Genomic DNA, 26,476 nt, shown 5'->3' on the forward strand with positions numbered 1-26,476 from the left:
CTTCCCTCCTCTCTCCTTCCTTCCCTCCCTCTCTCCTTCCCTCCCTTCCCTCCCTCTCTCCTTACCTTCCTTCCCTCCCTCTCTCCTTCCCTTCCTCTCTCCTTCCTTCCTCCCTCTCTACTTCCCTCCCTCTCTCCTTCCCTTCCCCTCTCCTTCCCTTCCTCTCTCCTTCCCTTCCTCTCTCCTTCCTTCCTTCCCTCCTCTCTCCTTCCTTCCCTCCCTCTCTCCTTCCCTCCCTTCCCTCCCTCTCTCCTTCCCTCCCTCTCTCCTTACCTCCCTCCCTCTCTCCTTCCCTTCCTCTCTCCTTCCTTCCCCCCTCTCTCCTTCCCTCCCTCTCTACTTCCCTCCCTCTCTCCTTCCCTTCCCCTCTCCTTCCCTTCCTCTCTCCTTCCTTCCTTCCTTCCCTCCTCTCTCCTTCCTTCCCTCCCTCTCTCCTTCCCTCCCTTCCCTCCCTCTCTCCTTACCTTCCTTCCCTCCCTCTCTCCTTCCCTCCCTCTCTCCTTCCCTCCCTTCCCTCCCTCTCTCCTTCCCTCCCTCTCTCCTTACCTCCCTCCCTCTCTCCTTCCCTTCCTCTCTCCTTCCTTCCCCCCTCTCTCCTTCCCTCCCTCTCTACTTCCCTCCCTCTCTCCTTCCCTTCCCCTCTCCTTCCCTTCCTCTCTCCTTCCTTCCTTCCTTCCCTCCTCTCTCCTTCCTTCCCTCCCTCTCTCCTTCCCTCCCTTCCCTCCCTCTCTCCTTACCTTCCTTCCCTCCCTCTCTCCTTCCCTCCCTCTCTCCTTCCCTCCCTTCCCTCCCTCTCTCCTTCCCTCCCTCTCTCCTTACCTCCCTCCCTCTCTCCTTCCCTTCCTCTCTCCTTCCTTCCCCCCTCTCTCCTTCCCTCCCTCTCTACTTCCCTCCCTCTCTCCTTCCCTTCCCCTCTCCTTCCCTTCCTCTCTCCTTCCTTCCTTCCTTCCCTCCTCTCTCCTTCCTTCCCTCCCTCTCTCCTTCCCTCCCTTCCCTCCCTCTCTCCTTACCTTCCTTCCCTCCCTCTCTCCTTCCCTCCCTCTCTCCTTCCCTCCCTCTCTCCTTCCCTCCCTTCCCTCCCTCTCTCCTTACCTTCCTTCCCTCCCTCTCTCCTTCCCTCCCTCTCTCCTTCCCTCCCTTCCCTCCCTCTCTCCTTACCTTCCTTCCCTCCCTCTCTCCTTCCCTCCCTCTCTCCTTCCCTCCCTCTCTCCTTACCTTCCTTCCCTCCCTCTCTCCTTCCCTCCCTCTCTCCTTCCCTCCCTCTCTCCTTACCTCCCTCCCTCTCTCCTTCCTTCCTTCTCTCCCTCGCTCCTTCTCTTTGTATTTCAGCCCCTCTCTCGCTGACAAAGATGGAGCACTTCCACATCGCTGTCTGTCTTTTCAGACTAAACACACTCCTCTGGTGTTGATGCGCCAGTCCAGCCGGCACACACACCACACACACACACACACACACGCACACACACACACACCTACGCACACACACACACACACAGGCCTACGCATGCACTGTGTGTGTGTGTGCGTGTGCGTGCGCTTACTCGACTGCGTACTTACATGCGTGCCCCTGAGTGTGTGCGCCATGTGCCTTTGGGTGCATGCGTAGGCCTGTGTGTGTGTGTGTGTGTGTGTGTGTGTGTGTGTGTGTGTGTGTGTGTGTGTGTGTGTGTGTGTGTGTGTGTGTGTGTGTGTGTGTGTGTGTGTGTGTGTGTGTGTGTGTGTCAGGGATGGGTTCTGGCCGTATATCACCATAGCCCTCCATCCTCCTAATATATGGTTGTTTGTCCAGGACCCACTAGAGAGATGTAGATGTAGCAGATGGGTTCTGGCTGTTTACTTAGGGGACAACCCCCTCCTATTGGGTTCTGGCTGTTTACTTAGGGGACAACCCTCTCCTATTAGGTTCTGGCTGTTTACTTAGGGGACAACCCCCTCCTATTGGGTTCTGGCTGTTTACTTAGGAGACAACCCCCTCCTATTGGATGCTGGCTGTTTACTTAGGGGACAACCCCCTCCTGATGTACTGGGCTGTTTACTTAGGGACAAACCCCTCCTGATGTACTGGCTGTTTACTTAGGGACAAACCCCTCCTGATGTACTGGCTGTTTACTTAGGGACAAACCCCTCCTGATGTACTGGGCTGTTTACTTAGGGACAAACCCCTCCTGATGTACTGGGCTGTTTACTTAGGGGACAACCCCCTCCTGATGTACTGGGCTGTTTACTTAGGGACAACCCCCTCCTGATGTACTGGGCTGTTTACTTAGGGACAAACCCCTCCTGATGTACTGGCTGTTTACTTAGGGGACAACCCCCTCCTATTGGATGCTGGCTGTTTACTTAGGGGACAACCCCCTCCTGATGTACTGGGCTGTTTACTTAGGGACAACCCCCTCCTGATGTACTGGGCTGTTTACTTAGGGACAAACCCCTCCTATTGGATGCTGGCTGTTTACTTAGGGGACAACCCCCTCCTATTGGATGCTGGCTGTTTACTTAGGGACAACCCCCTCCTGATGTACTGGGCTGTTTACTTAGGGACAACCCCCTCCTGATGTACTGGCTGTTTACTTAGGGACAAACCCTGATGTACTGGCTGTTTACTTAGGGACAAACCCCTCCTGATGTACTGGGCTGTCCGCATTACCCTCTGTGGTGCTATGCGGTCGAGGGTGGTGCATTTGCCATACCAAGCGGTGAAGCAGCCAGTCAAGATGCTCTCGATGGTGCAGCTGTAGAACTTTTTGAGGATCCGAGGGCCCATGCCAAATCTTTTCAATCTCCTGAGGGGGAAGAGGTGTGCCTTCTTCCTGACTGTGTGTGTGTGTTTAGACCATGCTAATTCTTTAGTAATGTGGACACGGAGGAACATGGAGCTCTCGACCCGCTCCACTACAGCCCCATCGATGTGAATGGGGGCGTTGCTCGGCCCTCCGTTTCCTGTAGTCCACGATCAGGTCCTTTGTCTTGCTGACATTAAGGGAGAGCCTCTGCCAAGTCTCTGACCTCCTCCCTATATGCTGTCTCATCGCCATTGGTGATCAGGCCTACCATCGTCATTTCGTCAGCAAACTTGATGGCGTTGGGAGTCGTGTGTGTCCACGTAGTAATGGGTGAACAGGGAGTACAGGAGGGGACCCCCGAGGGGCCCCCGAGTTGAGGGTCAGCTCGGCAGACATGTTGTTGCCTACCCTCAACACCTGGGGGGGGGAGTCCAGGATCCAGTTACAGAAGAAGAGGTTCAGTCCCAGGTTCCCCAGTTTGGAGGGACTATGGTGTTGAACGCTGATATGTAGTCTATAAACATCATTCTCACGTAGTTATTTCCCCTCTTGTCCAGGTGGGAGAGGGCAGTGTGAGGTGCTATAGAGATGGTATCATCTGTGGATCAGTTGGTGGCGGTATGTGAATTGGAGTGGGTACAGGGTGTCTGGGATGATGGTGTTGATGTGTGTCTTTACCAGCCTTTCAAAGCACTTCATAATACTGATGTGCTGGCCATAGTTGTTTAGGCAGGTTGCTTTGGAGTTCTTGGGAACAGGGACAATGGAACATTTTGAGATTACATTTTGTTGGGATTACAGTTGGAAACATATAGGGATTACAGTTTGCTGGGATTACAGTTGGAAACATGTAGGGATTACAGTTTGCTGGGATTACAGTTGGAAACATATAGCGACTACAGTTTGTTGGGATTACAGCTGGAAACATGTAGGGATGACAGTTTGTTGGATTACAGTTGAAAACATGTTGGGATTACAGTTGGAAACATGTTGGGATTATAGTTGGAAACATATATGGATTACAGAGAGAGAGAGAGAAAGAGACAAGAGAGAGGGGGGAGAGAGAGAGAGAGAGGGGGGGTGATAGAGAGAGAGAGAGGGGGTGAGAGAGAGAGAGAGAGTTCTTCAGATCTCACTTTTCACTCTAATATATACAGAGTCTGTCTGTGTTTTTGGGGATTCCCTCACTCATTTTTCTCTCTCTCTCTTTTTCCCAACCACCTTTCTCTGCGACGATGGTAGTGTAGGTATGGGGGTAGGAATTTGGGGGTTTAGGGGTGGTTTTGGGGCAGGGGTTTAGGTCTAGGTTTGGGGTGTGGGGGTTTAGGGGGTATGGTAGGGGTGGTGATGTGGGGGCTGCCCAGTGGGACCTGGTACTGTCATCTCAGCAGATTTATTTAATCTCCCTCTCTCTCCCTCCCTCTCCCTTCCTCCTCCTCTTGGGAGACAGAGAGAGGGAGGAGATAGAAGGTGGGGGGTACATCTGGACCTCATCTCAAGAGTCTGTCAGGGATCAGCAGCCTGGTAGGATCAGATCGGTCCAGTTTGGCCTGGTTAAACTCAGCTCAGTCCAGTCCAGTTTAGCCTGGTTACACTCAGCTCAGTCCAGTCCAGTTTGGCCCACTTAGTCCTACATTGATGTATCAGGTGTCTAGAGAATGTCTGGTTGTTTCAGGTGTCAGATCAGATGTCCACTGTCCAGACAGAGAATGTCTGGTTGTGTCCAAGACACCTGATGGCCAGAATAGTTCATTACAGACAGCTGATGGCCAGAATAGTTCATTACAGATAGTTGATGGCCAGAATAGTTCATTACAGATAGCTGATGGCCAGAATAGTTAATTATAGATAGCTGATGGCCAGAATAGTTCATTACAGAGAGCTGATGGCCAGAATAGTTCATTACAGATAGCTGATGGCCAGAATAGTTCATTACAGACAGCTGATGGCCAGAATAGTTCATTACAGATAGCTGATGGCCAGAATAGTTCATTACAGATAGCTGATGGCCAGAATAGTTCATTACAGACAGCTGATGGCCAGAATAGTTCATTACAGACAGCTGATGGCCAGAATAGTTCATTTCAGACAGCTGATGGCCAGAATAGTTCATTTCAGATAGCTGATGGCAGAAATAGTTCATTACAGATAGCTGATGTCCAGAATAGTTCATTACAGATAGCTGATGTCCAGAATAGTTCATTACAGACAGCTGATGGCCAGAATAGTTCATTTCAGATAGCTGATGGCAGAAATAGTTCATTACAGATAGCTGATGTCCAGAATAGTTTATTTCAGACAGCTGATGGCCAGAATAGTTCATTACAGAGAGCTGATGGCCAGAATAGTTCATTACAGACAGCTGATGGCCAGAATAGTTCATTACAGAGAGCTGATGGCCAGAATAGTTCATTACAGAGAGCTCTGCACGGCTCTCATCTCATTCTGTGTGTTTGTGATTTTAAAAGGGATTCTGGATTCATGGTAATAGAATGAGCGTTGGTTAAGTACCCCCAGATAGCATTCCATCGATGGGAAAATAAATCAACGTTATTTTATTGCGACACTAAATGTGTTTTTATTTTTTATTTGAGTTGTGTCCAGATGGCTGACATCGGTGGATCATGATGTCATGTAGTGTATTTCTGTCAATAGATTTGGTAAATGGAACTTGACCCAAACAATGGAAATGCCATGGAAACGTGTGTGTGTGTGTCCTGTTGCCATTGGGTTTCTCAGACTAAGTGTTAGTGTTAGAAGGGAGAAGGGTTAGTGTCCTGTTGCCATTGGGTTTCTCAGACTAAGTGTTAGTGTTAGAAGGGAGAAGGGTTAGTGTCCTGTTGCCATTGGGTTTCTCAGACTAAGTGTTAGTGTTAGAAGGGAGAAGGGTTAGTGTCCTGTTGCCATTGGGTTTCTCAGACTAAGTGTTAGTGTTAGAAGGGAGAAGGGTTAGTGTCCTGTTGCCATTGGGTTTCTCAGACTAAGTGTTAGTGTTAGAAGGGAGAAGGGTTAGTGTCCTGTTGCCATTGGGTTTCTCAGACTAAGTGTTAGTGTTAGAAGGGAGAAGGGTTAGTGTCCTGTTGCCATTGGGTTTCTCAGACTAAGTGTTAGTGTTAGAAGGGAGAAGGGTTAGTGTCCTGTTGCCATTGGGTTTCTCAGACTAAGTGTTATTGTTAGAAGGGAGAAGGGTTAGTGTCCTGGTGCCATTGGGTTTCTCAGACTAAGTGTTCGTGTTAGAAGGGAGAAGGGTTGGTGTCCTGTTGCCATTGGGTTTCTCAGACTAAGTGTTATTTGAAAAGCAGCTGAAGGGTGACATTCAGTCCCTCCCTGTCTCTCTCCCTCCCTGTCTCTCTCCATCCCTGTCTCTCTCCCTGCCTGTCTCTCTCCCTCCCTGTCTCTCTCCCTCCCTGTCTCTCTCCCTCCCTGTCTCTCTCACTCCCTGTCTCTCTCCCTCCCTGTCTCTCTCCCTCCCTCCCTGTCTCTCTCCCTCCCTGTCTCTCTCCCTCCCTGTCTCTCTCCCTCCCTCCCTGTCTCTCTCTCTCTGACTGTCTCTCTCCCTACCTGTCTCTCTCCCTCCCTGTCTCTCTCCCTCCCTATCTCTCTCCCTGCCTATCTCTCTCCCTGCCTGTCTCTCTCCCTGCCTGTCTCTCTCCCTCCCTGTCTCTCTCCCTCCCTGTCTCTCTCCCTCCCTATCTCTCTCCCTCCCTGTCTCTCTCCCTCCCTGTCTCTCTCCCTCCCTCCCTGTCTCTCTCCCTCCCTGTCTCTCTCCCTCCCTGTCTTTCTCCCTCCCTCCCTGTCTCTCTCCCTGCCTGTCTCTCTCCCTCCCTGTCTCTCTCCCTCCCTGTCTCTCTCCCTCCCTGTCTCTCTCCCTCCCTGTCTCTCTCCCTCCCTCCCTGTCTCTCTCCCTCCCTGTCTCTCTCCCTCCCTGTCTCTCTCCCTCCCTCCCTGTCTCTCTCTCTGACTGTCTCTCTCCCTACCTGTCTCTCTCCCTCCCTCCCTGTCTCTCTCTCTGACTGTCTCTCTCCCTACCTGTCTCTCTCCCTCCCTGTCTCTCTCCCTGCCTGTCTCTCTCCCTGCCTGTCTTTCTCCCTGCCTGTCTCTCTCCCTCCCTGTCTCACTAGGTCATCTGTTCTTCTCTCCCTCCCTGCCGCTCTCCCTCCCTGTCTCTCTCCCTCCCTGTCTCTCTCCCTGCCTGTCTCTCTCCCTCCCTGTCTCTCTCCCTCCCTGTCTCTCTCCCTCCCTCCCTGTCTCTCTCTCTGACTGTCTCTCTCCCTCCCTGTCTCTCTCCCTCCCTCCCTGTCTCTCTCTCTGACTGTCTCTCTCCCTACCTGTCTCTCTCCCTCCCTGTCTCTCTCCCTGCCTGTCTCTCTCCCTGCCTGTCTTTCTCCCTGCCTGTCTCTCTCCCTCCCTGTCTCACTAGGTCATCTGTTCTTCTCTCCCTGCCTGTCTCTCTCCCTGCCTGTCTCTCTCCCTCCCTGTCTCACTAGGTCATCTGTTCTTCTCTCCCTCCCTGTCTCACTAGGTCATCTGTTCTTCTCTCCCTCCCTGTCTCTCTCCCTCCCTGTCTCACTAGGTCATCTGTTCTTCTCTCCCTCCCTGTCTCTCTCCCTCCCTGTCTCACTAGGTCATCTGTTCTTCTCTCCCTCCCTGCCTCTCTCCCTCCCTGTCTCTCTCCCTCCCTGTCTCTCTCCCTGCCTGGCTCTCTCCCTGCCTGTCTCTCTTCCTCCCTCCCTCTCTCTCTCCCTGCCTGTCTCGCTCCCTGCCTGTCTCTCTCCCTGCCTGTCTCACTAGGTCATCTGTTCTTCTCTCCCCGCATGTCTCTCTCCCTGCCTGTCTCTCTCCCTGCCTGTCTCACTAGGTCATCTGTTCTTCTCTCCCTGCCTCTCTCTCTCCCTGCCTGTCTCTCTCCCTCCCTGTCTCACTAGGTCATCTGTTCTTCTCTCCCTCCCTGCCGCTCTCCCTCCCTGTCTCTCTCCCTCCCTGTCTCTCTCCCTGCCTGTCTCTCTCCCTGCCTGTCTCTCTTCCTCCCTATCTCTCTCCCTGCCTGTCTCTCTCCCTGCCTGTCTCTCTTCCTCCCTGTCTCTCTCCCTGCATGTCTCTCTCCCTGCCTGTCTCTCTCCCTGCCTGTCTCACTAGGTCATCTGTTCTTCTCTCCCTTCCTGTCTCTCTCCCTGCCTGTCTCTCTCCCTCCCTGTCTCTCTCCCTGCCTGTCTCTCTTCCTCCCTATCTCTCTCCCTGCCTGTCTCTCTCCCTCCCTGTCTCACTCCCTCCCTGTCTCTCCCTGCCTGTCTCTCTCCCTGCCTGTCTCACTAGGTCATCTGTTCTTCTCTCCCTGCCTGTCTCTCTCCCTGCCTGTCTCTCTCCCTCCCTGTCTCACTAGGTCATCTGTTCTTCTCTCCCTCCCTGTCTCACTAGGTCATCTGTTCTTCTCTCCCTCCCTGTCTCTCTCCCTCCCTGTCTCACTAGGTAATCTGTTCTTCTCTCCCTCCCTGTCTCTCTCCCTGCCTGTCTCTCTCCCTGCCTGTCTCTCTCCCTCCCTGTCTCACTAGGTCATCTGTTCTTCTCTCCCTCCCTGTCTCTCTCCCTCCCTGTCTCTCTCCCTGCCTGTCTCTCTCCCTCCCTGTCTCACTAGGTCATCTGTTCTTCTCTCCCTGCCTGTCTCTCTCCCTCCATGTCTCTCTCCCTGTCTCTCTCCCTCCCTCCCTGTCTCACTAGGTCATCTGTTCTTCTCTCCCTCCCTGTCTCACTAGGTCATCTGTTCTTCTCTCCTTCCCTGTCTCACTAGGTCATCTGTTCTTCTCTCCCTGCCTGTCTCTCTCCCTCCCTGTCTCACTAGGTCATCTGTTCTTCTCTCCCTGCCTGTCTCTCTCCCTCCATGTCTCTCTCCCTGTCTCTCTCCCTCCCTCCCTGTCTCACTAGGTCATCTGTTCTTCTCCCCCTCCCTGTCTCACTAGGTCATCTGTTCTTCTCTCCCTCCCTGTCTCACTAGGTCATCTGTTCTTCTCTCCCTGCCTGTCTCTCTCCCTCCCTGTCTCACTAGGTCATCTGTTCTTCTCTCCCTGCCTGTCTCTCTCCCTCCATGTCTCTCTCCCTGTCTCTCTCCCTCCCTCCCTGTCTCACTAGGTCATCTGTTCTTCTCTCCCTCTGCAGGCTGCTCTAAGTGCCTTGAAACAGCTGTCGGAACAGGGACTGGACACGGTGGACTGCCCTATCAAGGTAAAACACAGAGCATCTGTAATGCCACATAGACACTAGTGGTCACCGATACCTTAAAAAAGAGGGGCCTCACAATGGGCCTCGGGATCTCGCCACAGTATATTTGTGCATTCAAATTGCCATCGATAAAATTCAATTGTGTTCGTTGTCCGTAGCTTATACCTGCCCATACCATAACCCCACCTCAACCATGGGGCACTCTGTTCACAACGGTGACATCAGCAAACCGCTCGCCCACATGACACACTTGGTCTGCGGTTGTGAAGCGGCTGGTTGGACGTACTGCCATATTCTATAAAACGATGTTGGAGGCGGTTTATGGTAGAGAAATGAACATTAAATTATCTGGCAACAGCCCTGGTGGACCTTCCTGCAGTCAGCATGCCAATTGGATGCTCCCTCTGAGACATCTGTGGCATTGTGTTGTGTGACAAAACTGCACATTTTAGAGTGGCCTTTTATTGTCCCCAGCACAAGGTGCACCTGGGTAATGATCATGCTGTTTAATCTACTTCTTGATATGCCACACCTGTCAGGTGGATGAATTATCTTGGCAAAGGTTTATAATGTAGAGAATAGGATGCCATTATTTCTTTAGGCTCTGGTTTATAATGTAGAGAATAGGATGCCATTATTTCTTTAGGCTTTAGTTTATAATGTAGAGAATAGGGTGCCATTATTTCTTTAGGCTCTGGTTTATAATGTAGAGAATAGGGTGCCATTATTTCTTTAGGCTTTAGTTTATAATGTAGAGAATAGGGTGCCATTATTTCTTTAGGCTCTGGTTTATAATGTAGAGAATAGGGTGCCATTATTTCTTTAGGCTTTAGTTTATAATGTAGAGAATAGGGTGCCATTATTTCTTTAGGCTCTGGTTTATAATGTAGAGAATAGGGTGCCATTATTTCTTTAGGCTTTAGTTTATAATGTAGAGAATAGGGTGCCATTATTTCTTTAGGCTCTGGTTTATAATGTAGAGAATAGGGTGCCATTATTTCTTTAGGCTCTGGTTTATAATGTAGAGAATAGGGTGCCATTATTTATTTAGGCTCTGGTTTATAATTTTATTTTACTAGGCAAGTCAGTTAAGAACAAATTCTTATTTTCAATGACGGCCTAGGAACAGTGGGTTAACTGCCTTGTTCAGGGGGCAGAACGACAGATTTTGTACCTTGTCAGCTCGGGGGTTTGAACTTGCAACCTTCCGGTTACAACGCTCTAACCACTAGGCTACCCTGCCGCCCCGCGGAGAAATGGGCCAATGTAGAGAAGAGGATACCATGTGGACCTCAGTCTGCTCAGCTGTAGGACGTCTCCTGTTCATACTAGCAGAGCTGTACGTCTCACCTATGTTATAGGTGTTATACCCATATTATAGGCGTTGTTAAAGAGGAGTGTTAGATTAGAAACTAAGGTTACATACCATGCCATTGATCGGTACCAAATCGCTCCCTATTCCCGCTATGCAGTGCACTCGTTTTGACCAGGGCTCATAAGACCGTGATCCGAAGTAGTGCACTATGGGAAGAGGGTGCCATTGGGACAGCCCATGTATCTCCGGTAATGTTTAATGTGACTGTCTGAAGTCACGACATAAGGTCACTGAGCTGACGAGATGTAAGGCCCGTGTCCGACCAGACCACGGCTACTCATATTTATTGGTCAGCCTTTTCAAATCCACCCCTGGTGTCACGTTCTGACCTTAGTTCCTTTGTTTTGTCTTTGTTTTAGTATGGTCAGGGCGTGAGTTGGGGTGGGCAGTCTATGTTTGTTTTTCTATGTTGGTTTCTGTGTTCGGCCTAGTATGGTTCTCAATCAGAGGCAGGTATCGTCGTTAGTTGTCTCTGATTGAGAATCATACTTAGGTAGCCTGGGTTTCACTGGGTGTTTGTTTCCGTGTGAGTGTTTTTTTTATTTATTTTTATTTCACCTTTATTTAACCAGGTAGGCTAGTTGAGAACACCTTTATTTAACCAGGTAGGCTAGTTGAGAACACCTTTATTTAACCAGGTAGGCCAGTTGAGAACACCTTTATTTAACCAGGTAGGCTAGTTGAGAACACCTTTATTTAACCAGGTAGGCTAGTGGAGAACACCTTTATTTAACCAGGTAGGCTAGTTGAGAACACCTTTATTTAACCAGGTAGGCTAGTTGAGAACACCTTTATTTAACCAGGTAGGCTAGTGGAGAACACCTTTATTTAACCAGGTAGGCTAGTTGAGAACACCTTTATTTAACCAGGTAGGCTAGTTGAGAACACCTTTATTTAACCAGGTAGGCTAGTTGAGAACACCTTTATTTAACCAGGTAGGCCAGTTGAGAACACCTTTATTTAACCAGGTAGGCTAGTTGAGAACACCTTTATTTAACCAGGTAGGCTAGTTGAGAACACCTTTATTTAACCAGGTAGGCCAGTTGAGAACACCTTTATTTAACCAGGTAGGCTAGTTGAGAACACCTTTATTTAACCAGGTAGGCCAGTTGAGAACACCTTTATTTAACCAGGTAGGCCAGTTGAGAACACCTTTATTTAACCAGGTAGGCTAGTTGAGAACACCTTTATTTAACCAGGTAGGCTAGTTGAGAACACCTTTATTTAACCAGGTAGGCTAGTTGAGAACACCTTTATTTAACCAGGTAGGCCAGTTGAGAACACCTTTATTTAACCAGGTAGGCCAGTTGAGAACACCTTTATTTAACCAGGTAGGCTAGTTGAGAACACCTTTATTTAACCAGGTAGGCTAGTTGAGAACACCTTTATTTAACCAGGTAGGCTAGTTGAGAACACCTTTATTTAACCAGGTAGGCTAGTTGAGAACACCTTTATTTAACCAGGTAGGCCAGTTGAGAACACCTTTATTTAACCAGGTAGGCCAGTTGAGAACACCTTTATTTAACCAGGTAGGCTAGTTGAGAACACCTTTATTTAACCAGGTAGGCCAGTTGAGAACACCTTTATTTAACCAGGTAGGCCAGTTGAGAACACCTTTATTTAACCAGGTAGGCTAGTTGAGAACACCTTTATTTAACCAGGTAGGCTAGTTGAGAACACCTTTATTTAACCAGGTAGGCTAGTTGAGAACAAGTTCTCATTTGCAACTGCGACCTGGCCAAGATAAAGCATAGCAGTGTGAACAGACAACACAGAGTTACACATGGAGTAAACAATAAACAAGTCAATAACACAGTAGAAAAAAAGGAGAGTCTATATACATTGTGTGCAAAAGACATGAGGAGGTAGGCGAATAATTACAATTTAGCAGATTAACACTGGAGTGATAAATGATCAGATGGACATGTGCAGGTAGAGATATTGGTGTGCAAAAGAGCAGAAAAGTAAATAAATAAAAACAGTATGGGGATGAGGTAGGTAAAATTGGGTGGGCTATTTACCGATAGACAATGTACAGCTGCAGCGATCGGTTAACTGCTCAGATAGCAGATGTTTGAAGTTGGTGAGGGAGATAAAAGTCTCCAACTTCAGTGATTTTTTTCAATTCGTTTGGGCCACACGGTACTGTTTCGGTTTTGTAAATTCACGTTTTTGATTCAGTGTTCAGTGCTTTCTTTAATTAAAATCATCATGAACACTTACCACGCTGCGCTTTGGTCCGATCCTTACTCCTCCTCCTCAGACGAAGAGGAGGAAATCCGTTACACCTGGTTTGGTGTTTATAGTGTTTTATTAGTGTGTGTCGATTACAGCAGGGAGAGAGAGAGACAGGGAGAAATGGAGAGAGAGAAGGACAGAGTGAGAGAGATATATGAAGAAAGAGAGAGAGACAGGGAGAAATGGAGAGAGAGAAGGACAGAGTGAGAGAGATATATGAAGAAAGAGAGAGAGACAGGGAGAAATGGAGAGAGAGAAGGACAGAGTGAGAGAGATATATGAAGAAAGAGAGAGAGACAGGGAGAAATGGAGAGAGAGAAGGACAGTGAGATATATGAAGAAAGAGAGAGAGAGTGAGACATGGAGAAATGGAGAGAGAGAGGACAGAGAGTGAGAGAAATATATGAATAAAGAGAGAGAGGACAGAGTGAGAGAAATATATGAATAAAGAAAGAGAGAGAGAGAAAGACATAGAGAGAGAGAAAGACAGAGAGAGAGAGAAAGAGAAAGAGAGAAAGACAGAGAGATGTATAGTAATATGAATTTCTCGATTCAATCTAACAGAATGGAGATTTGTCCTTTAAATGTCACAGGCTGTGTGTGTGTGTGTGTGTGTGTGTGTGTGTGTGTGTGTGTGTGTGTGTGTGTGTGTGTGTGTGGGTGTGGGTTTGGGTGGGTGGGTGGGTGGGTGGGTGCGTGCGTGTCCGCTCTGCATTTACATAGAACCCACCTTTCCTCCCCATGCCCCTCCCCCGCACCTTTCCTCCCCATGCCCCTCGCCCGCACCGCTCCTCCCCCGCTGGCTGCCTAACGCTTTGCATGATGGTTATCTGTCTGTCACCACTACACCAGAGTCTGGTCATGGGGCCATGCAGTCACACACACAACCGCTCCACTGTGGGAAGCACATGGTTCCTTCCACGGAACCTTCCGTGTCGCCCTCCAGGAACAGCGCCAGAAGGAATCAGGCGTTTGATTTTCATAGCGGGCACGGTTTTCTTTTTCACGGGACTTCCTATGTGGGCGTCCATGTGCGTGCAATGTCATTATATATATATTTTATAGTAAAGACATGAAATTAAATGTTCTACTAATACCATTACACCATCCTCTACCATGTGGACACCCTATTACACCATCCTCTACCATCTGGACACCCTATTACACCATCCTCTGGACACCCTATTACACCATCCTCTACCATGTGGACACCCTATTACACCATCCTCTACCATGTGGACACCCTATTACACCATCCTCTACCATGTGGACACTCCATTACACCATCCTCTGGACACCCTATTACACCATCCTCTACCATGTGGACACTCCATTACACCATCCTCTACCATGTGGACACCCCATTACACCATCCTCTGGACACCCTATTACACCATCCTCTGGACACCCTATTACACCATCCTCTGGACACGCTATTACACCATCCTCTGGCGACTAAAGACATGACAGCATGGAACTCAGAGCCTATAGGCCAATGCAGCAGTAGGTCTAGAACGTCCACCAGTACACAAAGACAGAAAATAAAGACAGAAAAAGGTTTTTGACATTTCCACTAGATGAATGATGAGATGATGGTATTGTGCTGCTTCACATCGAGGCTTGGTGATTATCGAGGCTTGGTGATTATCGAGGGGGTTGGTGATTATCGAGGCTTGGTGATTATCGAGGGGCTTGGTGATTATCGAGGGGGTTGGTGATTATCGAGGCTTGGTGATTATCGAGGCTTGGTGATTATCGAGGGGGTTGGTGATTATCGAGGCTTGGTGATTATCGAGGGGGTTGGTGATTATCGAGGCTTGGTGATTATCGAGGGGGTTGGTGATTATCGAGGCTTGGTGATTATCGAGGGGGTTGGTGATTATCGAGGCTTGGTGATTATCGGGGCTTGGTGATTATCGAGGGGGTTGATGATTATCGAGGCTTGGTGATTATCGAGGGGGTTGGTGATTATCGAGGCTTGGTGATTATCGAGGGGGTTGGTGATTATCGAGGCTTGGTGATTATCGAGGCTTGGTGATTATCGAGGGGGTTGGTGATTATCGAGGCTTGGTGATTATTGAGGCTTGGTGATTATCGAGGCTTGGTGATTATCGAGGGGGTTGGTGATTATCGAGGCTTGGTGATTATCGAGGGGGTTGGTGATTATCGAGGCTTGGTGATTATCGAGGGGCTTGGTGATTATCGAGGCTTGGTGATTATCGAGGGGCTTGGTTATTATCGAAGGGGTTGGTGATTATCGAGGCTTGGTGATTATCGAGGGGGTTGGTGATTACCGAGGCTTGGTGATTATCGAGGGGCTTGGTGATTATCGAGGGGGTTGGTGATTATCGAGGCTTGGTGATTATCGAGGCTTGGTGATTATCGAGGGGGTTGGTGATTATCGAGGCTTGGTGATTATCGAGGCTTGGTGATTATCGAGGCTTGGTGATTATCGAGGGGCTTGGTGATTATCGAGGGGGTTGGTGATTATCGAGGGGGTTGGTGATTATCGAGGCTTGGTGATTATCGAGGCTTGGTGATTATCGAGGGGGTTGGTGATTATCGAGGCTTGGTGATTATCGAAGCTTAGTGATTATCGAGGGGCTTGGTTATTATCGAGGCTTGGTGATTATCATGGCTTGGTGATTATCGAGGGGGTTGGTGATTTTCGAGGCTTGGTGATTATCGAGGCTTGGTGATTATCGAGGGGGTTGGTGATTATCGAGGGGGTTGGTGATTATCGAGGCTTGTTTATTATCGAAGCTTGGTGATTATCGAGGCTTGGTGATTATCGAAGCTTGGTGATTATCGAGGCTTGGTGATTATCGAGGCTTGGTGATTATCGAAGCTTGGTGATTATCGAGGCTTGGTGATTATCGAAGCTTGGTGATTATCGAGGGGTTTGGTGATTATCGAGGCTTGGTGATTATCGAGGGGGTTGGTGATTATCGAGGGGGTTGGTGATTATCGAGGGGGTTGGTGATTATCGAGGCTTGGTGATTATCGAGGCTTGGTGATTATCGAGGGGGTTGGTGATTATCGAGGGGGTTGGTGATTATCGAGGGGGTTGGTGATTATCGAGGGGGTTGGTGATTATCGAGGGGCTTGGTGATTATCGAGGGGGTTGGTGATTATCGAGGGGCTTGGTGATTATTGAGGCTTGGTGATTATCGAGGGGCTTGGTGATTATCGAGGGGGTTGGTGATTATCGAGGGGGTTGGTGATTATTGAGGGGCTTGGTGATTATCGAGGGGCTTGGTGATTATCGAGGCTTGTTGATTATCGAGGGGCTTGGTGATTATCGAGGGGCTTGGTGATTATCGAGGCTTGGTGATTATCGAGGGGCTTGGTGATTATCGAGGGGCTTGGTGTTTATCGAGGGGGTTGGTGATTATCGAGGGGCTTGGTGATTATCGAGGCTTGGTGATTATCGAGGGGCTTGGTGATTATCGAGGGGCTTGGTGATTATCGAGGCTTGGTGTTTATCGAGGGGCTTGGTGATTATCGAGGGGCTTGGTGATTATCGAGGCTTGGTGATTATCGAGGGGCTTGGTGATTATCGAGGGGGTTGGTGATTATCGAGGGGGTTGGTGATTATCGAGGCTTGGTGATTATCGAGGGGGTTGGTGATTATCGAGGGGGTTGGTGATTATCGAGGGGCTTGGTGATTATCGAGTGGCTTTGTGATTATCGAGGGGCTTGGTGATTATCGAGGGGGTTGGTGATTATCGAGGCTTGGTGATTATCGAGGGCGTTGGTGATTATCGAGGGGCTTGGTGATTATCAAGGGGGTTGGTGATTATCGAGGGGCTTGGTGATTATCGAGGCGTGGTGATTATCGAGGGGGTTGGTGATTATCGAGGGGATCTGGTCAAATGTAGTGCACTGAATAGGGATTAGGATGCCATTTGGTTGACACAAGCTGAGAGAAAGCGCATTGGGCGGGTTAGTGAAGGGTGAATGACAGGTTTAATCGCAAACTCAGGTCAGCGCTAGTGGAGACCGTTAGATCCAGAAGTCATAAGGTCAGTGCTAGTGGAGACCGTTAGATCCAGAGGTCATAAGGTCAGCACTAGTGGAGACCGTTAGATCCAGAGGTCATAAGGTCAGTGCTAGTGGAGACCGTTAGATCCAGAGGTCATAAGGTCAGCGCTAGTGGAGACCGTTAGATCCAGAGGTCATAAGGTCAGTGCTAGTGGAGACCGTTAGATCCAGAGGTCATAAGGTCAGTGCTAGTGGTTAAGGGTAGGGCCTAACGTTATTAAGGGTAGGGCCTAACGTTATTAAGGGTAGGGCCTAACGTTAGGGTTAAGGGTAGGGCCTAACGTTATTAAGGGTAGGGCCTAACGTTATTAAGGGTAGGGCCTAACGTTAGGGTTAAGGGTAAAGGCCTAACGTTATTAAGGGTAAGGCCTAACGTTAGGGTTAAGGGTAGGACCTAACGTTAGGGTTAAGGGTAGGGCCTAACGTTATTAAGGGTAGGGCCTAACGTTAGGGTTAAGGGTAGGGCCTAACGTTAGGGTTAAGGGTAGGGCCTAACGTTATTAAGGGTAGGGCCTAACGTTATTAAGGGTAGGGCCTAACGTTAGGGTTAAGGGTAGGGCCTAACGTTAGGGTTAAGGGTAGGGCCTAACGTTAGGGTTAAGGGTAGGGCCTAACGTTATTAAGGGTAAGGCCTAACGTTATTAAGGGTAAGGCCTAACGTTATTAAGGGTAAGGCCTAACGTTATTAAGGGTAAAGGCCTAACGTTATTAAGGGTATGGCCTAACGTTATTTTTAAGGGTAAGGCCTAACGTTATTAAGGGTAAGGCCTAACGTTATTGTTAAGGGTAAGGCCTAACGTTATTGTTAAGGGTAAAGGCCTAACGTTATTAAGGGTAGGGCCTAACGTTAGGGTTAAGGGTAGGGCCTAACGTTATTAATGGTAGGGCCTAACGTTAGGGTTAAGGGTAGGGCCTAACGTTATTAAGGGTAGGGCCTAACGTTATTAAGGGTAGGGCCTAACGTTATTAAGGGTAAGGCCTAATATTATTGTTAAGGGTAGGGCCTAACGTTAGGGTTCAGGGTAAGGCCTAACGTTATTAAGGGTAGGGCCTAACGTTAGGGTTCAGGGTAAGGCCTAACATTAGGGTTAAGGGTAGGGCCTAACATTAGGGTTCAGGGTAAGGCCTAACATTAGGGTTAAGGGTAGGGCCTAACATTAGGGTTAAGGGTAGGGCCTAACATTAGGGTTAAGGGTAGGGCCTAACATTAGGGTTCAGGGTAAGGCCTAACATTAGGGTTAAGGGTAGGGCCTAACATTAGGGTTCAGGGTAAGGCCTAACATTAGGGTTAAGGGTAGGGCCTAACATTAGGGTTAAGGGTAAGGCCTAACATTAGGGTTCAGGGTAGGGCCTAACATTAGGGTTAAGGGTAGGGCCTAACATTAGGGTTCAGGGTAAGGCCTAACATTAGGGTTAAGGGTAGGGCCTAACATTAGGGTTCAGGGTAGGGCCTAACATTAGGGTTAAGGGTAGGGCCTAACATTAGGGTTCAGGGTAAGGCCTAACATTAGGGTTCAGGGTAAGGCCTAACATTAGGGTTCAGGGTAGGGCCTAACATTAGGGTTCAGGGTAAGGCCTAACATTAGGGTTAAGGGTAAGGCCTAACGTTAGGGTTAAGGGTAGGGCCTAACATTAGGGTTAAGGGTAGGGCCTAACATTAGGGTTAAGGGTAGGGCCTAACATTAGGGTTAAGGGTAGGGCCTAACATTAGGGTTCAGGGGAAGGCCTAACATTAGGGTTCAGGGTAAGGCCTAACATTAGGGTTCAGGGTAGGGCCTAACATTAGGGTTAAGGGTAGGGCCTAACGTTAGGGTTCAGGGTAAGGCCTAACATTAGGGTTCAGGGTAAGGCCTAACATTAGGGTTCAGGGTAGGGCCTAACATTAGGGTTCAGGGTAAGGCCTAACATTAGGGTTAAGGGTAAGGCCTAACGTTAGGGTTAAGGGTAGGGCCTAACATTAGGGTTAAGGGTAGGGCCTAACATTAGGGTTCAGGGTAGGGCCTAACATTAGGGTTCAGGGTAAGGCCTAACATTAGGGTTAAAGGTAAGGCCTAACATTAGGGTTAAGGGTAGGGCCTAACATTAGGGTTAAGGGTAGGGCCTAACATTAGGGTTAAGGGTAGGGCCTAACATTAGGGTTAAGGGTAGGGCCTAACATTAGGGTTCAGGGTAAGGCCTAACATTAGGGTTAAGGGTAGGGCCTAACATTAGGGTTCAGGGTAAGGCCTAACATTAGGGTTAAGGGTAGGGCCTAACATTAGGGTTAAGGGTAAGGCCTAACATTAGGGTTCAGGGTAGGGCCTAACATTAGGGTTAAGGGTAGGGCCTAACATTAGGGTTCAGGGTAAGGCCTAACATTAGGGTTAAGGGTAGGGCCTAACATTAGGGTTCAGGGTAGGGCCTAACATTAGGGTTAAGGGGAAGGCCTAACATTAGGGTTCAGGGTAAGGCCTAACATTAGGGTTCAGGGTAGGGCCTAACATTAGGGTTAAGGGTAGGGCCTAACATTAGGGTTCAGGGTAAGGCCTAACATTAGGGTTCAGGGTAAGGCCTAACATTAGGGTTCAGGGTAGGGCCTAACATTAGGGTTCAGGGTAGGGCCTAACATTAGGGTTAAGGGTAAGGCCTAACATTAGGGTTAAGGGTAGGGCCTAACATTAGGGTTAAGGGTAGGGCCTAACATTAGGGTTCAGGGTAGGGCCTAACATTAGGGTTCAGGGTAAGGCCTAACATTAGGGTTAAGGGTAAGGCCTAACATTAGGGTTAAGGGTAGGGCCTAACATTAGGGTTAAGGGTAGGGCCTAACATTAGGGTTCAGGGTAAGGCCTAACATTAGGGTTAAGGGTAGGGCCTAACATTAGGGTTAAGGGTAGGGCCTAACATTAGTGTTAAGGGTAGGGCCTAACAGTAGGGTTAAGGGTAGGGCCTAACATTAGGGTTCAGGGTAAGGCCTAACATTAGGGTTATGGGTAGGGCCTAACATTAGGGTTAAGGGTAGGGCCTAACATTAGGGTTAAGGGTAGGGCCTAACATTAGGGTTAAGGGTAGGGCCTAACATTAGGGTTCAGGGTAAGGCCTAACATTAGGGTTAAGGGTAGGGCCTAACATTAGGGTTAAGGGTAGGGCCTAACATTAGGGTTAAGGGTAGGGCCTAACATTAGGGTTAAGGGTAAGGCCTAACATTAGGGTTAAGGGTAGGGCCTAACATTAGGGTTAAGGGTAGGGCCTAACATTAGGGTTCAGGGTAAGGCCTAACATTAGGGTTAAGGGTAAGGCCTAACGTTAGGGTTCAGGGTAGGGCCTAACGTTAGGGTTAAGGGTAAGGCCTAACATTAGGGTTAAGGGTAGGGCCTAACATTAGGGTTAAGGGTAAGGCCTAACATTAGGGTTAAGGGTAAGGCCTAACATTAGGGTTAAGGGTAGGGCCTAACATTAGGGTTCAGGGTAGGGCCTAACGTTAGGGTTAAGGGTAGGGCCTAACATTAGGGTTAAGGGTAGGGCCTAACATTAGGGTTAAGGGTAGGGCCTAACATTAGGGTTCAGGGTAGGGCCTAACATTAGGGTTCAGGGTAAGGCCTAACATTAGGGTTAAGGGTAAGGCCTAACATTAGGGTTAAGGGTAGGGCCTAACATTAGGGTTAAGGGTAAGGCCTAACATTAGGGTTAAGGGTAGGGCCTAACATTAGGGTTAAGGGTAGGGCCTAACATTAGGGTTCAGGGTAGGGCCTAACATTAGGGTTCAGGGTAAGGCCTAACATTAGGGTTAAGGGTAAGGCCTAACATTAGGGTTAAGGGTAGGGCCTAACATTAGGGTTAAGGGTAGGGCCTAACATTAGGGTTCAGGGTAAGGCCTAACATTAGGGTTAAGGGTAAGGCCTAACATTAGGGTTAAGGGTAAGGCCTAACATTAGGGTTAAGGGTAAGGCCTAACATTAGGGTTAAGGGTAAGGCCTAACATTAGGGTTAAGGGTAGGGCCTAACATTAGGGTTAAGGGTAGGGCCTAACATTAGGGTTAAGGGTAGGGCCTAACATTAGGGTTAAGGGTAAGGCCTAACATTAGGGTTAAGGGTAAGGCCTAACATTAGGGTTAAGGGTAAGGCCTAACATTAGGGTTCAGGGTAAGGCCTAACATTAGGGTTCAGGGTAGGGCCTAACATTAGGGTTAAGGGTAAGGCCTAACATTAGGGTTAAGGGTAAGGCCTAACATTAGGGTTCAGGGTAAGGCCTAACATTAGGGTTCAGGGTAGGGCCTAACATTAGGGTTAAGGGTAGGGCCTAACATTAGGGTTCAGGGTAAGGCCTAACATTAGGGTTCAGGGTAGGGCCTAACATTAGGGTTAAGGGTAAGGCCTAACATTAGGGTTCAGGGTAAGGCCTAACATTAGGGTTCAGGGTAAGGCCTAACATTAGGGTTCAGGGTAAGGCCTAACATTAGGGTTAAGGGTAGGGCCTAACATTAGGGTTAAGGGTAGGGCCTAACATTAGGGTTCAGGGTAAGGCCTAACATTAGGGTTATGGGTAGGGCCTAACATTAGGGTTAAGGGTAGGGCCTAACATTAGGGTTAAGGGTAGGGCCTAACATTAGGGTTAAGGGTAGGGCCTAACATTAGGGTTCAGGGTAAGGCCTAACATTAGGGTTAAGGGTAGGGCCTAACATTAGGGTTAAGGGTAGGGCCTAACATTAGGGTTAAGGGTAGGGCCTAACATTAGGGTTAAGGGTAAGGCCTAACATTAGGGTTAAGGGTAGGGCCTAACATTAGGGTTAAGGGTAGGGCCTAACATTAGGGTTCAGGGTAAGGCCTAACATTAGGGTTAAGGGTAAGGCCTAACGTTAGGGTTCAGGGTAGGGCCTAACGTTAGGGTTAAGGGTAAGGCCTAACATTAGGGTTAAGGGTAGGGCCTAACATTAGGGTTAAGGGTAAGGCCTAACATTAGGGTTAAGGGTAAGGCCTAACATTAGGGTTAAGGGTAGGGCCTAACATTAGGGTTCAGGGTAGGGCCTAACGTTAGGGTTAAGGGTAGGGCCTAACATTAGGGTTAAGGGTAGGGCCTAACATTAGGGTTAAGGGTAGGGCCTAACATTAGGGTTCAGGGTAGGGCCTAACATTAGGGTTCAGGGTAAGGCCTAACATTAGGGTTAAGGGTAGGGCCTAACATTAGGGTTTAGGGTAGGGCCTAACATTAGGGTTAAGGGTAAGGCCTAACATTAGGGTTAAGGGTAGGGCCTAACATTAGGGTTAAGGGTAGGGCCTAACATTAGGGTTCAGGGTAGGGCCTAACATTAGGGTTCAGGGTAAGGCCTAACATTAGGGTTAAGGGTAAGGCCTAACATTAGGGTTAAGGGTAGGGCCTAACATTAGGGTTAAGGGTAGGGCCTAACATTAGGGTTCAGGGTAAGGCCTAACATTAGGGTTAAGGGTAAGGCCTAACATTAGGGTTAAGGGTAAGGCCTAACATTAGGGTTAAGGGTAAGGCCTAACATTAGGGTTAAGGGTAAGGCCTAACATTAGGGTTAAGGGTAGGGCCTAACATTAGGGTTAAGGGTAGGGCCTAACATTAGGGTTAAGGGTAGGGCCTAACATTAGGGTTAAGGGTAAGGCCTAACATTAGGGTTAAGGGTAAGGCCTAACATTAGGGTTAAGGGTAAGGCCTAACATTAGGGTTCAGGGTAAGGCCTAACATTAGGGTTCAGGGTAGGGCCTAACATTAGGGTTAAGGGTAGGGCCTAACATTAGGGTTCAGGGTAAGGCCTAACATTAGGGTTCAGGGTAGGGCCTAACATTAGGGTTAAGGGTAAGGCCTAACATTAGGGTTCAGGGTAAGGCCTAACATTAGGGTTCAGGGTAAGGCCTAACATTAGGGTTCAGGGTAAGGCCTAACATTAGGGTTCAGGGTAGGGCCTAACATTAGGGTTCAGGGTAGGGCCTAACATTAGGGTTCAGGGTAAGGCCTAACATTAGGGTTCAGGGTAGGGCCTAACATTAGGGTTAAGGGTAAGGCCTAACATTAGGGTTCAGGGTAAGGCCTAACATTAGGGTTCAGGGTAAGGCCTAACATTAGGGTTCAGGGTAAGGCCTAACATTAGGGTTCAGGGTAGGGCCTAACATTAGGGTTCAGGCTAGGGCCTAACATTAGGGTTCAGGGTAAGGCCTAACATTAGGGTTCAGGGTAGGGCCTAACATTAGGGTTAAGGGTAAGGCCTAACATTAGGGTTCAGGGTAAGGCCTAACATTAGGGTTCAGGGTAAGGCCTAACATTAGGGTTCAGGGTAAGGCCTAACATTAGGGTTCAGGGTAAGGCCTAACATTAGGGTTAAGGGTAGGGCCTAACATTAGGGTTAAGGGTAGGGCCTAACATTAGGGTTAAGGGTAGGGCCTAACATTAGGGTTAAAGGTAAGGCCTAACATTAGGGTTCAGGGTAAGGCCTAACATTAGGGTTCAGGGTAAGGCCTAACATTAGGGTTCAGGGTAGGGCCTAACATTAGGGTTCAGGGTAGGGCCTAACATTAGGGTTCAGGGTAAGGCCTAACATTAGGGTTCAGGGTAAGGCCTAACATTAGGGTTCAGGGTAAGGCCTAACATTAGGGTTCAGGGTAAGGCCTAACATTAGGGTTAAGGGTAGGGCCTAACATTAGGGTTCAGGGTAAGGCCTAACATTAGGGTTAAGGGTAGGGCCTAACATTAGGGTTAAGGGTAGGGCCTAACATTAGGGTTCAGGGTAAGGCCTAACATTAGGGTTAAGGGTAGGGCCTAACATTAGGGTTAAGGGTAGGGCCTAACATTAGGGTTAAGGGTAAGGCCTAACATTAGGGTTAAGGGTAGGGCCTAACATTAGGGTTCAGGGTAAGGCCTAACATTAGGGTTAAGGGCCTCAATCAATCACATTTATTTATTAAACCCTTTTTAAATCATCAGTTGTCTCAAAGTGCTGTGCAGAACCCTAAACTAAAACCCCAAGGATCAAGTAATGTAGAAGCACGGTGGCTAGGAAAAACCTAGGATGAATCTTTGAAAGGAACCAGGCGCTGAGGGATGGAGAATAGGGCCTCTATGGTTTTGGATTCGAGGTATGGATAATGTCCCTCGACAGGATCCCTTCTATGAATTAGATCAGAAACGATTTCAATGGAGATGGGAAGGAAGGATGCATGTGTAAGAATCCATTCTAACATCTTGCTTCTCCCTCTTTCTGATTGGTTCCCCCAGAGCAGCGAGGTGTGTGTCAGAGAGGACGGACACTGAACAGACTAACTCAGGCACCACCCACCACTCAGGTCGCCGTGGATACAACAGGCTGTCGTCAAGGAGTTGACCCCTGACTCTTTCCCCGTCACCTATGACCCCTATCCCCCCCCCCCCCACGACCGCCGCAGCATCCTGGCAACAACCTGGAACAACATGCAACGGAGTGTGTGGATGTGTACCGTGAAGAGAAAAAAAAAAAAATGAAATAACCGACTAACTAGAAAAAGATGGGGAAAAACCTATGAGTCTCTATGTGAAGACAACACTATTCTAACACATTACATGTATTGATCATTTACGAGGAATTTAAATTTAAAAAATAAATACAAATATATATATAATAATTAAAAAAAACTAGATTGAGTATAAACACCTAGATTTTCCCTGTTGGATAGATGTGTAATGAAATGGGTCAAACCCCCAATAAAGTTGGATAGATGTGTAATGATATGGGTCGAAACCCCCAATACAGTTGGATAGATGTGTAATGATATGGGTCGAAACCCCCAATACAGTTGGATAGATGTGTAATGATATGGGTCGAAACCCAATATGTATATCATGCCATGAAGACAGAGGCAACATTATAGGGGGACAAAGTTGTGTAGCTTATTTTCCAAAGGGGGTAATTATGTTTCTGTTTATTTTCTAGTTTATTCATCTAACAATGCTTGAGTACTGACTGTATTATAAAATTAGCCAATAGCAGTGCTGTGAAAGTTGTAGCAGTTGTCTTCTCATACAGTAATATTCACCCAGCTTATCTTTCATGCTGATATTAATAAAATCAACAAAAAAAAATAAATATTATATTATATTACTTAATCATCTATCTATATGGGATGTGAATGACTTGCAGAAATATCATATGCACAGAAAAAAGGTTTCTTCACATGGACAAAAAGGCCAAACTGGTGTTTAGCATTAAGCAATAGAGATAGCAGGCAGGGTGAGGGTCTATTCAATTGGAAGTCAGTCAAATTCAGGAAGGGATTTGAAGTTAAAACTTAAAAAAAAAAATGTAAAGCAACTTTTTTTTTAAATGTATAAATAGCTCATTTTCAATGAATTAAGAAATCAATGAAAATGGATGCCGTTCTGTTCAATAATTGAATTGCAATTTCAGTTTATTTCCTGAATTGACTGACCTCAATTTGAATTGAGCCCGACTCTGCTATCAGGTGACTGTGATGTGGTTAGGAGGAAGGTTGGGCCAACCTCTCTGGGTCCTGCAGAGGGAAGCAGCAGGTTGGGCCAACCTCTCTGGGTCCTGCAGAGGGAAGCAGCAGGTTGGGCCAACCTCTCTGGGTCCTGCAGAGAGAAGCAGCAGGTTAGGCCAACCTCTCTGGGTCCTGCAGAGAGAAGCAGCAGGTTGGCCCGACCTCTCTGGGTCCTGCAGAGGGAAGCAGCAGGTTGGGCCAACCTCTCTGGGTCCTGCAGAGAGAAGCAGCAGGTTAGGCCAACCTCTCTGGGTCCTGCAGAGAGAAGCAGCAGGTTAGGCCAACCTCTCTGGGTCCTGCAGAGGGAAGCAGCAGGTTGGGCCAACCTCTCTGGGTCCTGCAGAGGGAAGCAGCAGGTTGGGCCAACCTCTCTGGGTCCTGCAGAGGGGCTAGGTTGGGCCAACCTCTCTGGGTCCTGCAGAGGGATGCAGCAGGTTGGGCCAACCTCTCTGGGTCCTGCAGAGGGAAGCAGCAGGTTGGGCCAACCTCTCTGGGTCCTGCAGAGAGAAGCAGCAGGTTAGGCCAACCTCTCTGGGTCCTGCAGAGGGAAGCAGCAGGTTGGGCCAACCTCTCTGGGTCCTGCAGAGGGAAGCAGCAGGTTGGGCCAACCTCTCTGGGTCCTGCAGAGAGAAGCAGCAGGTTGGGCCAACCTCTCTGGGTCCTGCAGAGGGAAGCAGCAGGTTGGGCCAACCTCTCTGGGTCCTGCAGAGAGAAGCAGCAGGTTGGGCCAACCTCTCTGGGTCCTGCAGAGGGATATACTATGAAGCAGGATCAAGGAATTCGCCAGACAGAAATAACAGATTTTCTGATTCATTAAAAAAGCTCAATTTATATATATGAGTTGTTGGTTGTTGAAGCAATCAAGACCAATTAAGAATGTTTCTGCAAGTTAGCTGGCAAACTCCTTGATCCTAATTTGTAGTATACCCCCTTGGTCTGCCTGACCTCGTGTAAGGACACTTCACCACAGACAGCATCACTAGAATGGGTTCTTCTCACCAGAGAGGTAGAGGAGAGTTTGGCAGCCATGTTGGTAAGGACCTAAAAGCATAATACTGTAAAGTGTGTAATGTAACAAGCCTACTCGCCTACCATAGAGGCTGTCTACCTTTCTAGAACGCATAGTAGCAGAGTATTCTGGAATGGACAAGGTGTTCTAGAATACACCTAATGGGTTCTAGAAAGGACACCATGTTGTTGATTATAATGATGACATGGCATTTAGTGACTGAAAGTCTCTAATAGACCAGTGATTCTATGTTCGTGGATTTTTTCCCCCTTCTCTTCCCTCCACAGTTAAGTCGATTACATCTACACCCATTGTGTGTGTTATATTGGCCCGATGCCACCAAGGCAT

General features: G+C 48.4%; 1 protein-coding gene across 1 annotated transcript in view; it reads left to right on the top strand.

Annotated features, from left to right (window-relative positions):
• stau2 (staufen double-stranded RNA binding protein 2) overlaps positions 1-24,704 on the top strand; it is a 269,116-nt gene extending 244,412 nt beyond the window's left edge. Inside the window, exons 15-16 of the mRNA XM_036934670.2 lie at positions 8,934-8,999; positions 23,861-24,704. Coding sequence (XP_036790565.1) covers positions 8,934-8,999; positions 23,861-23,896 — 102 coding nt within the window. The 3' untranslated portion in view covers positions 23,897-24,704. The remainder of the gene's footprint in view (positions 1-8,933; positions 9,000-23,860) is intronic.
• Positions 24,705-26,476: the final 1,772 nt, after the last annotated feature.

The sequence above is a fragment of the Oncorhynchus mykiss genome, chromosome 11, assembly GCF_057628025.1.
Source record: "Oncorhynchus mykiss isolate SJ-2025 chromosome 11, ASM5762802v1, whole genome shotgun sequence".
NCBI classification, from domain to species: domain Eukaryota; kingdom Metazoa; phylum Chordata; class Actinopteri; order Salmoniformes; family Salmonidae; genus Oncorhynchus; species Oncorhynchus mykiss.